Below are 16,075 nucleotides of genomic sequence, written 5' to 3'. Positions count from 1 at the left end.
TGCTCTACCACTGAGCTACAGCCCTTCCTATTGTTGGATAATGGCAACTGACAAACAAAACAGCCCCAGATTTGTTTCTCTGTGACCATGTGAACCCACTTTTCTCAAAGGCTTGAGTGAGGAGAAGGAGAAAAGCCAACCCCCTTGTCTGTTTGTATAAAGTCAAATACAGTTCAGAACTTCTCTTTCCTATAGAAGAGAATTCTCTTTAAGAATTCCCCAAGGTATGACCTGGGTGGAATGAAGAAGAGAAAGAATAGGATAGTTGAGGGAAGAAGAAAAGAAGAATGGTGATTGGAAATCTGGGGGGTGGGGGTGGGGTGGGGTGTAGAGAGAATTCCTTAAGCCAAATGGCTCCTTTCAGAGAGGTAATACTTCAGAGGAATTTGGGAGGCTGTGGAGGGTTTGTAAGGATTTCACATACTTACATTAACTTTATGAGGTGAGGTGGCTGAGGGCTTTTTTTTTAAAAAAAAATTTATCTAGCTTTTTTTAAAAAAAACCTCTAGAACCTATTTAAAAGCCTCATCAGTTCCTCAATCATGACGCCACATAGTCCTAACCCTCCTTTTGGAATAATTTGAGTCCTACAGCTATCTAGGAGAAATTGAAGTGGAGGGGGAGAAAGACATTTGTGGAGGCTGATTGCATCCTTTTCTGTACTGAAGCTACTAAGCTTCTGCAGAAACCGAAGATTCCAGTTTGGGGCAGTGAAATCAGATGCTGTGTGAATTACCAGTATTTCACATGGAACTCTTTCTTCCCTTCCATCTCCTTCTTCAAAATGTAATTGCAAGCAAGCTCCCAACAGTGGGCATGTAAGAGCAAAAAAGTAAAGGGAGGGAGGTTTTTTGCACCTCAAAACAACAACAACCCTACACCAGAGATTAGGGATAGTGACCTCCTAATGGTCACCTTAAACACCTGATTAGGATCTCTAATCCTCTGGGTGATTAAGATCTCTAATCCCCTGTGTTGCTTGTCAGTTTTTACTTTTGTTTTAGTCTTTGAGAAATGGAAACTTTATGCATGACTAGCACAAATGCCACTTGATCTGTCTGAAATCTGGCAGGTTCCTTCAGCTCCAGAGAGGCTGCAAGGTCCCCAAATTCCATGCACTTATGTGGAAACACACACAAAAAATAGCTTTTTACTTTGACAGAATTTCTTGAAAAAAGCAAATTTTACCTGTGGCTAGCACAAAAGCCACTGGGCCTAACTGCCTGAAATTTGGCAGATTCAATCAGCTCCATGGGAGCTACCAGGTCTCCAAATATCATGTATTTATCATACAAACCAAAAACGTTATGGCCATTTCTATTTTCCAATGCAAGTCAATGGGAAAATGTAAAAAAAAAAAAGACAATTAAAAGATCCAGTGCACAGCTCAAAAAGATCTGGGGCCCATGCCCAGGTGGGCCTGTGGATAATGACGCCCCTGCTGTGAACCGTTCATGTACAGGTTCTTCCCATAGGTATTGATCAGTTTCTACCTGGCTACTGCAAATATAGAGCCAGCAAGTTTATAGAGTGGTGAAATCACCCAATCCTCACAGGGGGACCATTTTACTCCAAAAGTTCATCATGTGGTAACAGTCACCCATGGCACGATGTAAAGAAGACTCTGATCTCTGTAGAATGGCCATAACAAGTTGACTTCCTGTTACTCGTTGCTCTCAATCCTACAACGCATTTATGTGCACAGCCTGTGCTGCATTGTGCATAGTCTAGTAAAAGAAGCCCCAGGCATGCTAATCAGGCAGGGGGGGGGGCTAAAATCTGATTGGAGTTTCTTTTACAAGGTTATGCATGTGTATCACTAGCTATCACATTGGCCTTTTTGAGTACAAAATCCCCCATCCAGCTAGGGATGTGCATGCAGAAGCCTGCTTGCATGTGCACACAGCCCCTTGCTGGATCAGGCCAGTTGTTAATTACTTGCTTGCTTGCACTGCTCTTTTGTCTGCCACTGATCTTGTAAAGCATAGAGATCATCTAGAAAAAGAACTTATAAAAATAGTCCATGGAAGCATTCCAATGAACAACCTGCCATTAGAGAGCACTCTAATAAAACAGGCTATTAATTTCAAACAAAACATTTAGCTTATTGCTTTTAGCTTAAGAGGAAGAAGTATCTGGTGTTTAATTTCAAGGCTGGAATAGAAGAAACTTCTTACAGTAAAGTTGGAAAGTGAAAAATTTCTACCGAAGAAGAGCAATAAATCAGATGCAACATCAAAACAAATAGAGTGGATTTATAAAATGCACAGAATATCTTTAACAGCCACAGGTGCTAGAGCATTAAGATTAATGTTTCTGGATGCTATTTTTAAAACATAATTATATTTTTACCATTTCAAAGTACTTCCTTGTTACCATGTGCCTGGCGTCTTGTTTCATCTGAATAATGCTGAAATAATTCCATTTTGTGCCCTTCAAAGCAGTGCATAAAAACGCATTTACAAAACTGAAAACTGCAAAAGGTCACGCTAAAACTTATTAGTCACCCAACTTTATGTTGCTTTGAAACCTGTAACTGGTTTGTAGAATGTACTTTCCCTTCTTGGGCTGAGATTACATTCCATTTACCAGGGAGTCTTGCACCCGATGCTATTCCACCATTTATTTTTAGAGCTAGAAAGCTTCTCCAGGACAACCCTTACATATGGAAATGGTTCTTGGCCTGTATATACCCAAAAGATATCACGCAGAGGACCAGAGGCTAGGGGATTCTTGTTGCATTCAAACCTTGAAAGCTTGCTTATATTGTTTACGAATCACAAGGTGGCTGGGGCATGGACTGAACTAGGGTTTGATGCATGGTGTTGCGTGGTGTTCCTGCTGGAGTGGGTATTTGTTTGGAGCCTTTATTTCATATCAAGCAAGTACAGCAATTCCAGCTAAGCTCACTTGAGCTGAGCATGCACATTTTGTGCTTGGTTTAATGGAAGCAACAAAAAGCAATCAGTCCCTCTCTGAAAGGAGATTTCCCCATTCCACAACATGGCCCTGAGTCCAAATACAAATACTCCGCCTTTCTGGGGAGGAGCCTTGCTACTACCTTTGAAAGCCTTGTGCCTGCATTATTTGCTAACCAGTCCTCTGGTTACAAAAACACCCACATGTTATATATGCTTGTATAAAAGTAAGATGCGCAGTACTTAATAGATTGTAACTATTTGTTGCCACAAAGGACGGACCAAACCTGCCAGTTCCATTTGGCAATTCGTTCTCTGAAAAATAAATAAATAAATAACCATGTGGTTTCAAATCTGTAATTTACTTCAGCCTCCAATGCAAATTCCAAACTAATTTGCATGCCTTGTGTATGTGTAGGCTCGTCCAAGCAGGCTATGGCCTATGTAATGGTAAATGCATGATTCCTAGCACCCACTCTTAGAATTGGACACTCTCCCTCCCGATGCCTGAACTTGGACCTTCTCAGGAATAGTATCCAGTTTCATCTTCCTATCCCTCAGCCTTATTTATAACTGATCCATCTGCATCACGTTGCTTAAGAAGTGTAATACAACTGCAAATAAACCCTTGGGACAAAGCCTACATTTGTTAACTAGGAGGTATGCAAAGAAGCCAGATCAGTCTCATGTAGATCAGTAGCTTACATGAAAGCATGAGCACTCTCTCTTCCTCCTTGGTCCAATGAGGAGTACGAGAACTGAGCAGCACTTCTGATTCCAGTACCGCTAGGGCTTCACCCTTCTCTGTTTGCTATGGTGTGAGAGACTTTGGCTCCTCAAGCCAGCAGCTGTGGAAGGAGGGATGGTAGACCCACCACAGCCTTTCCCTTTCTGAAGAAACCCCTCCCGGAGAGACTTCTGAGTAACAGCCTGTTAAAAACAACAATCCCACACTTTAAACGTCCATTACAAATTGACCTTCTGGCAAAAACATTTGAAGGGCCTTTCCAGTTTGTTGTGTAAGGAATGGGCAAGTGTTGCTCACTTGTTGCACACCACCTTCCCTCAAAGAAGTACTTCTGTTTGGAGTCTGTTTATATTTCACATTGCTCAAATACCACTATATTATTGCTTGAAAAATAAACTCTCCCTTTCTCCAGCTACTGGATCTATTGCCACTTGGAATGCTGTTTTGTGTCATAGGCACCAATTGGACTGTGGCCGTGCCATCACTGATAACAGACCCCCACATTCCATCTCATGCCTCTGCCATGTTGTGATGCTGACAGCAGCACTCAGTGGGCAAAGACGGCATTTTCAAATGGGTTTAAACAGATGTGTTGCCTCGGAAGAAGAGTCTGCTACAGTGAAATTGGCAAGGTCCTTCTCCTGACTTTGTCCTCAGCCAGTTTCAGCTGTCCTACAATTCCTCTGAGTAGTCCCTGTCTTAATTGCTGCAGTGTACATCATGCATCCATTGCAAAATAGGGGGTGGGGGTTAAAAAAAAAAAGGAGGCAGCAGAACTATACTTCTCTTGCAGCAAGGATAGTTTTCCTCCCTTATGTGCAGAGTACCACACTCCTGCCTTTGAACATTAACCTGCCATAAAATAGCCCTGCATGGTCCATCTAGTCTACCATCCCGATTCCTACAGTGGCCAGCCAGATGCCTCTGGGAGGCTCAGGACATGAAGGCAGGCAATAGCCCTCTGTTACTCCCCAGCAGTTAGCTGGTATTTGGTGACAAATACTCTGAACCACCTCTGAACTGGCTCTGTATAGCCATCATGACTAATAGCTTTGGACAAGACCTATCCATCATGAAGGTGTCTTAATTCTCCTTGAAAACAATCTAAGGGCACAATCCAATTATCCAGAAAAAAGTCCTACAGTTCCCAGTGCTGGCTGGTGAATGCTGGGAGTTCTAGGACTTTTTCTGTCTAAACATGCATAGGATTGCACCGTGAGCTAATGTCCATCACCACTTTTTGAGTTCCATAAGTTAATGATAGGCTGTATGAAGACGGTAGTTCCAGCAGTTTCCCATGACTGTGGAAGCTTAACACCACTCAGCGTACTGCATTACTGGAGGTTAAATCGTATGAGGTTAGAGCTGGAAGTTTCATGGCTAAAACCGGTCTGCACTCCGAGATGTTTTAAAGTTGCTCCTGTGCAGCAAGCAGCCTCTAGTGCTCTGGTGTGTAGTCATCCGTTATCATTTATTTGTAATGTGTTCAAGAGCTTCAGTGTGTTCACGTGTGATATATCCGTGCAGCTGACTCCAAGGCAGCTTGCTCAGTTTCGAAAACACAGATTCCAAGTGGCTAGTTCTGGGGTATCAAGCAGCCTTGTGTGAAAATGGAGCTGTAATGGGGTGTGCCTAAGACAATTAAGACTGAGCGTGAACATTCCTGAAATAACTCAGAAACTGGTAGTGCTGCTGTGCCTGTAGAGTTTTTGGTTGAGATGCTGTACTGATGCTGTGCCTCCCATTTAATATTAATTATATAGAACTTTTAAAAGATGTAGTTCTTTCCCAGAGCCCTTACAGCAGGGGTGGGGAACCTTCCTGCTGAGGGCTGCATTTCCTTGGGGATAATATGTTGAGCCTCCTGACAGCTGTGCAGGTGGCAGGGCTGGCCCTACCGTTAGGTAGAGCGAGACAACTGCCTCAACTGGCAGATGCTGGGGGTCAGCAAGGGCAGCGCCCCGGTTATTTCTCCTGAGCCGCCGGCCATTCTGTCTGTTGGAGGACTGAGCTGTGGGTGCCACACAGCCTGCCTGCATAAAGAGCGCTCCCTTCCGGTGCAGTAGAGGCCACTGGCTCATTGCAAGTGTTGAAGAAAATACAAATGCCAGCCCAAGTCACTTCTGTATGCGATGGTGCCGGCCCTGGTGGGTGGAGCCAGAGCCAAGTGGGTGGAGCACTTTCTTTTTCTTTTCCTGACCTTCCTCTTCCTCCCAGGAGGTGGGCAGATGGCCCTGTGGGCTGCATGAAATCAGGCTGGGGGCTTCATGTGATCCGAGGGCTGCTGCTTGCCCATTCCTGCAGTAGGCATGCATGCTAGAAGCAGGGGGAGGCTTTGGTTCAGCCAAGAAATTCCTAGTACAGATCACTTTGTCTCAGCCTAGCTTAATTACCACCTAGAGATTGTTCAAAGAATGAAATGAGGTGAGAATATATTACAATGAACTCTGTGCCCTTGCAATAGGGTGGATTGGGATTCATCAAATTAATTAAGGTATCCTCCCAATATTTGTTCAGATGGAACTTCATTGAACCGACATATTATTTTTTTCCTTTTTGAATAATCTAAGGAAGGGAGTCTACTCCACAAACATGCTCAGCATCCCAAAGTGGCTTGCTTAAAGTTATTTGGCTGAGTCAGATTCTTCTGTTTCTAAAGAAATTCTTATTTCCAAGTAAGTGTCCTAAATATCAAACCATGGCCTCTTGTGTATGGGTTGTATCATAAGCATTTAAGAAGTAATTCCTCTAGGGATGTTGTTGCTAAGTATTGTCAACAGCAGTGCCGCAAGGTCTGTAGTAGTGTTTTAATGTCTGTTGGCACAAAAAACCCTCTTATTTCAAAGCCAGGGAAATGAAGATGAAAATATGTAATTTTATTAAGTATTTGTTACTTCAAAACAGATGAGGACAAAAAGTGGGGAGAGCAACTCTGGTTTAACCAAGAACATATTCCTTTGGCTGCATCAGGAAAAGATCAAGAGCCCAAATGGGAGTGCCTGACCCTTTGCTTCACTGAAACCATAACAACTATGAACTTGCTTTCAATTTTAATTTTGTACTTAACCCCTTTGTAATGTAGCTTAAACTTGCCAGATGTGCTTCATATATGGCAAGGGTGAAATACTTATAGCCCCCCAGATGTTTTGGCCTACAACTCCCATCAACCTGCAACATTGGTATGCTGCCTAGGCTCATGGGAATTGCCCACCCCTGATATATGAGATGTCCTTTATTCCAGAACATAATGGATGGCCTTTACGTTTTGGCATCTGAATCTGGCAGCCCTTCTGTGAATTATTCTCACTCCAAAGAGATTAGGCAGCATTGTGTATAGGACAGAGTGTTGGGCTTGAACCAGGGAGACTGTGGTTGAAATCATTGCTAAGTCATGAAGCCCAAGGGGTAGCCTTGGGCAATTTACCATCTCCCAGGATTTTGGTGAGGATGAAATGGCATGACTGTCAGACATACGACCCTTGAAGAAAAGGGAGAGATACACATGTAGTAAATAAAATAATCTGTAAAACCTTTTTCTCAGGCCAGCACAGTTTGGTGACTTGGGGGTTGCCACCTTCCTCTCTCGAGTATGGCAAGGCTTGCTTTGCTGGCATTAAAATGCTTTTACATGTAATTTATCATTCATTTAGGCTGCAATCCTATACCTTTGGAGTAGGCCCCATTGAACTCAATGGGACTGACTTCTAAGTAGATCTGTGTAAGATTGCCCTGGCAGAGACAGTTGTTGCCCTCCTCTACTGACAGCATTTATAACCTGAACATTTATTTACTGATTATTTATTTTGAAAATGTATGAACTTTTGAGTCCCAGAGATGCATCACAACCAATTCAACAGTCAGTTTTAAAATACAAGGAAAAGGTTTCCTCCTGTGCAAGCACCGGGTCATTACTGACACCCAGAGCGACGCCGCTTGCGCTGGCGTTTTCATGGCAGACTGTAGCGGGATGGTTTGCCATTGCCTTCCCCAGTCGTGACTACCTTTCCCCCAGCAAGCTGGGTCCTCATTTTACTGACCTCGGAAGGATGGAGGGCTGAGTCAACCTGAGCTGGCTACCCGAGACTAGGGATGGGCGAAAGTCCCTTACCTGTCCTCGAAGCTTGCTTCGCGGTGGGGGGGAGGCGCTTCGGTTCTCCCCCCGAAGTTCAGGCAAGGGGGGGGAGGCGCCCCGCCTCACCCTGCCGAAATTCAGGCCGGGGGGGAGGCGCCCCATCCCTCGTTGGCGAAATTCAGGCCGGGTAGAAGCGCCCCGTCTACCCGGCCGCGAAAAAAAAAGTAAAACAAAAACAAAAACACACACACCCGTGATAGGCTACATAACGATTTACATAGCCTATCACGGCTAGATTTCCAAAGTCAGCCATGATAGGCTATGTAAATCGTCATGTAGCCTATCACGGCTGACTTTGAAAAAAAAAAAAGCACGTACGCAAATGGCGGCGGCCCATGGGCGCCGCCATTTGCGTTCCTTATTTTGGCACGTCTAGTCTACGTAAAGATTTACGTAGACTACGGCGAAAATAAGGCATTCCCTTATTTTCGCCGTAGTCTACGTAAATCCTTACGTAGACTAGACATGCCAAAATAAGGAACGCAAATGGCGGCGCCCATGGGCTGCCGCCATTTGCGTACGTGCTTTTTTTTTTCCCCCAAAGTCACCCGTGATAGGCTACGTGATGATTTACGTAGCCTATCACGGCTGACTTTGGAAATCTAGCCGTGATAGGCTACGTAAATCGTTACATAGCCTATCACGGGTGTGTGTTGTTGTTTTTTACCGCACTTTTGTTTTTTGCAATGGTGGCGGCAGCAGCCGGTCAGGAGATCGGCTGCCGCCCCCGCCCCCGACGAACCGCCGCCGGGACCCACTGCCGAGAGGGACATTCGCAGGAGGTAAATCCCATCCCGGGGGGGGCGGGGGGCTGGCGGAGAATTTCCCCACCAATTTCGGGGGGCCGAATGCGTTGGCATTCGGCCTCCCGAAGATTCTGGGAGAAATTCTCCGCCATCCCTACCTGAGACCCAGCTTCCGCTGGGATCAAACTCAGGTTGTGGGGAGAGTTTCGGTTGCAATACTACCACCTAGCAAACAGCAGGACATTTAAGCTAAGTATCACTAAAAGCAAGGTTCGTATAATCAAAGCTATGGTTTTCCCAGTAGTAACATATGGCTGTGAGAGCTGGACTATAAGGAAGGCTGAGCGCCGAAGAATTGATATTTTCGAACTGTGGTGCTGGAGAAGACTCTTACGAGTCCCCTGGACTGCAAGGAGGTCAAATCAGTCAGTCATACAGGAAATCAACCCTGACTGCTCATTGGAAGCACAGATACTGAAGCTGAAGCTCAAATATTTTGGCCACCTAATGCGAAAACTCCCTGGAAAAGACCCTGATGCTGGGAAAGATCGAAGGCAAAAGGAGAAGGGGACGGTAGAGGATGAGATGGCTAGATAGCATCACCGATGCAATGACTATGAACTTGAGCACACTCCGGGAGAAAGCGGAGGACAGGAAGGTGCTATGGTCCATGGGGTCACGAAGAGTTGGACACGACTTAACGACTGAACAACAACAACATCACTAACAGCTACTCAGTTAAGATTGGTCTGTTGTGGAGGGCCCTGCCTCTGTAGGATTTTTTCTTATGTTGAACTGTTAGGAATGAGGGACTTTGTTTGAGCTATCTGTCTGTAGTTCAGTACTTTAAGAGCATTCACCACCTACCAGCAGGTTAAATACTTCCAAACAAAGTGTACACCTAGGATTGTTTCGTGGGTTGCAATTCAGGTTTTGTACCAACAAGAATTAGTACAGGAAAATCTTCTTTGATCCATTTATTTTTATTACAAATATGCTTATAATAGCACATAAGAAGGTAACTTGCAAATAATGACATTAAAACATTCCTTGTTGTTAAACAGAAATTTGCTGAAGATCCTTAAATCTTAATAGCTTAAAAATGAGAGATATTCGAAGTATCAAGTTCTCTATTCAATACTGAATAGGCTATTCAGCTGACAGGTACACAGGCAAGGTGGTGAGCGTCTAAGAAGAAGCTCCCGCATTCTAAAATCAGCACATATTTATACTCTCTTTGTGTAGCAATTACCTCATAGCTAATATGATCTGCTGTCCCATAAATTAGGGCTCACAGTCTTAATTATTTCTTTATTAATAAACATTCTTAAAGCATTGAAACATACATAAAAGGCTTACATGTACACCTTTCAGGCTAGATAAGATCCATTTTAAATTATACCTTTTGAGAAGATAACACTTTACCCTAAATTTGCCAATTAGACTTAAGTCTATAAATTTTTCTAGACATCTATATCTCAAGCTTTTTGATGTGTATATCTTACACAATATTTTTTGCTCATTAATTGATAAGCAAAAACTTCAAGTACACTTTTGACCTGGAACTATACAGTCTTACACCTGTTCATTACTCAAATAAACTTTTGGCCCAAATGATTTATATTTTATTTTATTTATTTTATTTATTTATTTCTTATACCGCCCAATAGCCGAAGCTCTCTGGGCGGTTCACAAAAACTAAAACCAAACAACACACAATAAAACAATTTAAAATATATAGAACATTAAAAACCACAATATAACAATACAACCACAGTAAAACCTAGCAGCAGTACAGGAGTTTAAAATACAGATTTAAAACAGCAAAGATAAAAATTTAGAAAGCTAAAATGCCTGGGAAAATAAAAAGGTCTTCACCTGGCGCCGAAAGGAGTACAATGTAGGCGCCAGGCGAACCTCACTAGGGAGCTCATTCCAGAGCCGGGGTGCCACAACAGAAAAAGCCCTCCTCCTAGTAGCCACCCGCCTCACTTCCTTTGGCAGGGGCTCACGGAGAAGGGCTGCTGCTGATGATCTTAAGGTCCGGGCAGGCAAATATGGGAGGAGGCGATCCTTCAGGTAACCTGGCCCCAAGCCGTTAAGGGCTTTGAATGTTAACACCAGCACTTTGAATCGGGCCCGGAAATGGACCGGCAGCCAGTGCAGCTGGAAAAGTACTGGCGTAATATGAGCTCGCAGGCCAGTTCCTGTTAACAATCTTGCTGCCCTATTTTGGACCAGCTGAAGTTTCCGGACCGTTTTCAAAGGCAGCCCCACGTATAACGCATTGCAGTAATCCAGACGAGAAGTTATCAGAGCATGGATAACTGTAGCTAGGCTATCTCTGTCCAGATAAGGGCGTAGTTGGTATACCAGCCTAAGCTGATAAAAAGTGCTCCGTGCCACTGAGTTCACCTGTGCCTCAAGTGACAGTTCTGGATCCAAGAGCACCCCCAAACTACGAACCTGATCCTTTAGGGGGAGTGCAACCCCCTCCAGAACAGGTTGATTATCACCTAGCCGGGCAGACGAACCACCCACTAACAGTACCTCTGTCTTGTCTGGATTGAGTTTCAGTTTATTGGCCCTCATCCAGTCCATTACCGTGCCCAGGCACTGGTTCAGAACAGCCACTGCCTCACCTGGTTTTGATGAGAAAGAGAGGTAGAGCTGGGTGTCATCTGCATATTGATGGCACCTCAGCCCACACCTCCGGATAACCTCCCCCAGCGGTTTCATGTAGATGTTAAACAGCATGGGGGATAGAATAGAGCCCTGTGGAACCCCATGGCACAATTGCCATGGCACAGAGCAATAATCCCCCAGCACCACCTTCTGGAATCAGCCATCCAAGTAGGAGCGGAACCACTGTAGTGCAGTGCCTCCAACTCCCAACCCAGAAAACCTATCCAGAAGGATACCATGGTCGATGGTATCGAAAGCCGCTGAGAGGTCCAGGAGAATCAACAGGGTCGCACTCCCCCTGTCCCTCTCCCGGCAGAGGTCATCCCACAGGGCGACCAAGGCAGTTTCCGTTCCAAAACCAGGCCTGAAGCCCGATTGAAATGGATCTAGATAATCCGTTTCATTCAATAGTGCCTGGAGCTGTCCTACAACCACCCGCTCAAGCACCTTGCCCAGGAAGGGGATGTTGGCCACTGGCCTATAATTGTTAACATCCTCTGGGTCCAGGTTAGGCTTTTTCAGGAGTGGTCTAATTACTGCCTCTTTTAAAGCGGCAGGCACCACTCCCTCTCTCAAGGAGGAATTTACAACCTCCTGGACCCAGCCGGACAACCCCTCCTTGTTTGATTTAATAAGCCATGAAGGGCAAGGGTCAAGCACACAAGTGGTCGATCGGACTTGCCCAAGCACCTTGTCCGCATCCTCAGGCCTCAGTAACTGAAACTCATCCAATAAAACTGGACCAGACGGTGCTCTGAACGCCTCTACCAATGGAACTGCATTAATGGTGGTGTCCAATTCATGACGAATCTGAGCGACTTTATCCTCAAAGTGCCGCGCAAACCCGTCACAGCGTGCTACCGAGGGTTCCACCGTCTCTCTCCCTGGCCCAGAATGTAACAGGCCGCGAACCACTCGGAAAAACTCCGCCGGACGACACTGAGAAGATGCAATGCTGGTGGAAAAGAACTGCCTCTTTGCCACCCTCACCGCCACAGAGTAGGCTCGATAGTGGGCTCTTACCTGTGTTCGGTCAGACTCAGCACAAGTTTTCCTCCACCTGCGTTCTAGCCGTCTCCCCTCTTGCTTCATTGCCCTCAGCTCAGGTGTATACCAAGGAGCTGGCCGGGCTCTGCTCAGAGGGAGAGGGCGCTTGGGTGCGATCGTGTCAACCGCCCGAGTCATCTCTGCATTCCACAGAGCGACCTGGGCTTCAACAGGAGCACCAGCCATACCAGCAGGAAAATCCCCCAGAGCCCTCTGGAATCCATCGGAATCCATTAATCTCCGGGGGCGGACCATTTTAATAGGTCCCCCACCCTTGCAGAGGGGAAAGGCCGCCAGAAGTCTAAACCTCAGCAGGAAGTGATCTGACCATGACAAAGGGACAGATGTTAATTCCTCTACTTTCAGATCACCATCCTCCTGCCCAGTCGAGAAAACCAGATCAAGCGTGTGACCTTTTATATGCGTTGGGCCAATGACATGTTGGGACAGCCCCATGGTTGTCATGGCGGCCATGAAGTCCTGAGCCGCCCTGGATACAGCGGCCTCAGCATGGAAGTTGAGATCCCCCAGGACCATCATCCTGGGGGTCCTCAACACCAAGTCCGAGACCACCTCCGTCAGCTCAGGCAGGGAGTCTGATGGGCAGCGGGGTGGGCGGTACACCAACAGAATCCCTAATCTGTCCCGGGTACCCAACACAAGGTACAGACAGTCAAGATCTGCACTCGAATGAGCAGGAAGCCTGGAGAGGGAGATTGAATTCCTATAGACCACGGCAACCCCCCCTCCCCGACCCTCAAGTCGGTGTTGGTGCTGCACTGAGTACCCAGGAGGGCACAGCTGGGAGAGAGTGACCCCTCCCAGTTCCCCCATCCAGGTCTCAGTAATACATGCCAGGTCAGCCCCCTCATCCACAATCAAATCATGGATGAGGGAGGTCTTATTTTGGGCCGACCTGGCATTCAGCAGCAGCACCACCAGACCCGAGGGCAGACTGGTAAGGCTGCCAGGAACCATCAGGTTGGGGGAAGAACCAGAAGAGGGGACAGCTGTAAGGTGTCTAGCCCCTCTTCTCCTCAGCTGGCCTGTTAATCCCCCAACGCCATACCTCCCCCTGCCCGTGACCACAGTTATGGTGGCACCTCCCCCACCCCCTGAGTTGCCCAATAGTCCTCCCAGGCACATATTAAAATATTAAGATATAAAATATACAACAGTTTAAAAGAATATAAAAGAGATAAAAGAGAACAGCAGCTAAGAAGGAGCAGATAGTCCACGTTTGCCCCTTCCCCTGGTCTTTAAAGCTGCTGCCCTCTGCTGCTGCTGCTGCTATTTGCTGCTGGTGTTGTGGCTGCTGGTGTCTCTGGAGAGGCAGGTGGGTAGATCTTGCGACTCCAAGTGCGACGCTAAGTGCGCACTTAGCGTCGCACTTGGCGCGACGCCGAGGCGCACGCCGAGGCGCTGTCTCTGGCAGCCCCGCCTTAAGTACCTGTGGGCGGGGGCAGAAGCAGGCTCAGGCTCAGGATCCACCTGGTGCAGCTGCTGGCTGGTCCTTTAAGTGATAGGTCTTTAAATCAGCATTTTCTCTTTGGATACCATCCAGCTCAAGCTGACCATTATTTTTATGCCAGTTACCCAGAATTCATTGTGAACCTGCTTGTATCTCTGCGTTGTCTTCTCTTTAATACAGTTTAATACAATACTTCTTACTTATTTACATTTTCAAATTCTTAATAGTCTGTCATTATTATTTAGTATTTGCATTTCATAATAAGACATGTTGTTTTAAAACAGGTGGATTAGCATTTTTTCAATAGTCTTCCCAGAATGTCCAATAAAGCAAAGTCAGCTGTTTCCCAAAATCCATGACAGAACTAGATAACTTTCAGATTCCTCCTTTCATTATCGTTCTGAGTCACCTGATGATTGATTGACCCCAGCAGGGGCCCCTAAGGCCTGGCTCTCACAAAACAGCAGGTGAGGTGGTACACTCCTGTCTGGGCTTACTTCAGGTTGCAGGTGGGGGCTCACATGTCTGAATGCTGCCATATCCCCCCCCTCCCCAAATCAGGTTCTACCCTACCCCTTTCTGCAGCATATTAGTTTTCCTTGGGTAGGAATGTGTTTGTGAGAAGGATTCAATAAAATGAGACCTCATCTGCAGTCTGAAGTGGTACAGTCGAGAGAGACAGGTTTACCACCTCATGTGTGGCTTGTGTGGAACAGGCCAGAGATATGTGTATCAGCCACACTTTTTTTGCCCTGTCTTCAGATACTAGCTCTCCCTTCACACTCAGTTTTGTATTGCTTGTCTCCATCCCTGCACCTTTTAACCACCACCACATCATCATAGGACTTGTAATTTACAAAATGTTCGCTATTTGTATTGCGTTTGCTTTTGTCATAATCTAACTTGTGAGGTAGGCCACTAATATCCCCCTGGGTAATTGGAGTCGTAGTGACATGCCCAGCACCACATAGTACGTTCGTGGCCATGGCAGGACTTCACTTGAAAACAGATCCAAGCCCAGCTTTGTATCACTGACTACATTGGCTCTTTAGTGTGTGTTTCTGCATTGGATTTTCAGCTGTCTGCTGGAACCATTTCCATTTCCAGTGTCAATTTCACTGGCAGCACAAGTGAATTTTTTTCTCTTTGTTTCTGTTGGCTTTAGGTCATGGCGAATGCCACTGCGGGGAGTGCAAATGCCATCGTGGTTACATTGGGGACAACTGCAACTGCTCAACAGAGACAGACCGGTGTCTTTCCAACGATGGCCAGATGTGCAGTGGCAGAGGCAACTGCATCTGTGGGAAATGTCAGTGCACAGAGCCTGGTGCCTTTGGGGAGACCTGTGAGAAATGTCCCACCTGCCCAGGTGTATGCAGCACGAAAAGGTATTGTGCCAGCTAGCTAGAGTGAAAACACTTCAAGTAGGAGCCTTACGATGGTTTCTCATTTGTGGTTCTTCAGCTGCATCAGTGTCCAGTTTAGGAGCGGACAACATGTCACAGCTTGAAATGGCTTATTGTAGAGGAGACCATACCTCAGTGCTTTGCACGTATGAAGCTTTGACCTTACTTTTTGGCATCGCCAGTTAAAAAGGTTCTCTGACAGTAGAGCATGGTAAAATCTATGCTTGAGAGGACTGGCAGACCTGCTTGTGTCTGGTCAACAATCCCATGCTTGTGCATCAACAGTCACAGCTCCAATAGTCCAACATCCATTTAGCTTGCATTCATTTTTTTTTTAAATGATATTGTTTCGGGCCTGTACAATATTTGATCCCTGCCCCCTAACTGGATGCAGCCTACTGCCTTTGCATTGTGGCCTGCTGGGTATTTGACAACCCCTGTTTTTGCAGTCCTGAGCAGACAGGAAAACCTTAGAGTCTATATTAAGAAGGCTTTAGCCCACACATTGGCAGCCTATGCCATTGCTGCTGACTTATAAAAACATTGCTTACAAAGCTGAATCCAAACTGAGGAAGGTACTTGATCCTAGAGCAAATATTTATAGTTTGTTTCACGTGAAGTGCCATTGCTATTTTAAAGATGGGAACCGCTCAGAAAGCTAGTGCTAAAATTAAGAGAGATTTAGGTTTGGCCAGAGTTCTGGCAATTGAATTGGGTCCTATCTCCATCATGTGCTAGATGTTAAGCTCAAGTGGAATATCACCCAAACCACAGTTAAACATGCAGTGATAATCTGTTCTTGAATTGGAAGTATTAGACTCCGAATGCTTCTCCTTACAATGGTTCTCAGCCTTTTGACTTAGATGCTTACATAAGAAATAAATATGCAGTAGTGGCTCCTATGTCAAAACAAGCTGTAGCT

General features: G+C 45.8%; 1 protein-coding gene across 1 annotated transcript in view; it reads left to right on the top strand.

Annotated features, from left to right (window-relative positions):
• ITGB5 (integrin subunit beta 5) overlaps nucleotides 1-16,075 on the top strand; it is a 106,471-nt gene that overhangs the window by 79,730 nt on the left and 10,666 nt on the right. The window contains exon 11 of the mRNA XM_084807587.1: nucleotides 14,913-15,135. Coding sequence (XP_084663713.1) covers nucleotides 14,913-15,135 — 223 coding nt within the window. The remainder of the gene's footprint in view (nucleotides 1-14,912; nucleotides 15,136-16,075) is intronic.

This window comes from Heloderma suspectum, chromosome 1, assembly GCF_057233095.1.
Source record: "Heloderma suspectum isolate Gila_16-S chromosome 1, 16-S_ref, whole genome shotgun sequence".
Taxonomy (NCBI): domain Eukaryota; kingdom Metazoa; phylum Chordata; class Lepidosauria; order Squamata; family Helodermatidae; genus Heloderma; species Heloderma suspectum.
The sequence above is the reverse complement of the archived record's forward strand: the minus strand, read 5'-3'. Positions and strand labels throughout refer to the sequence as shown.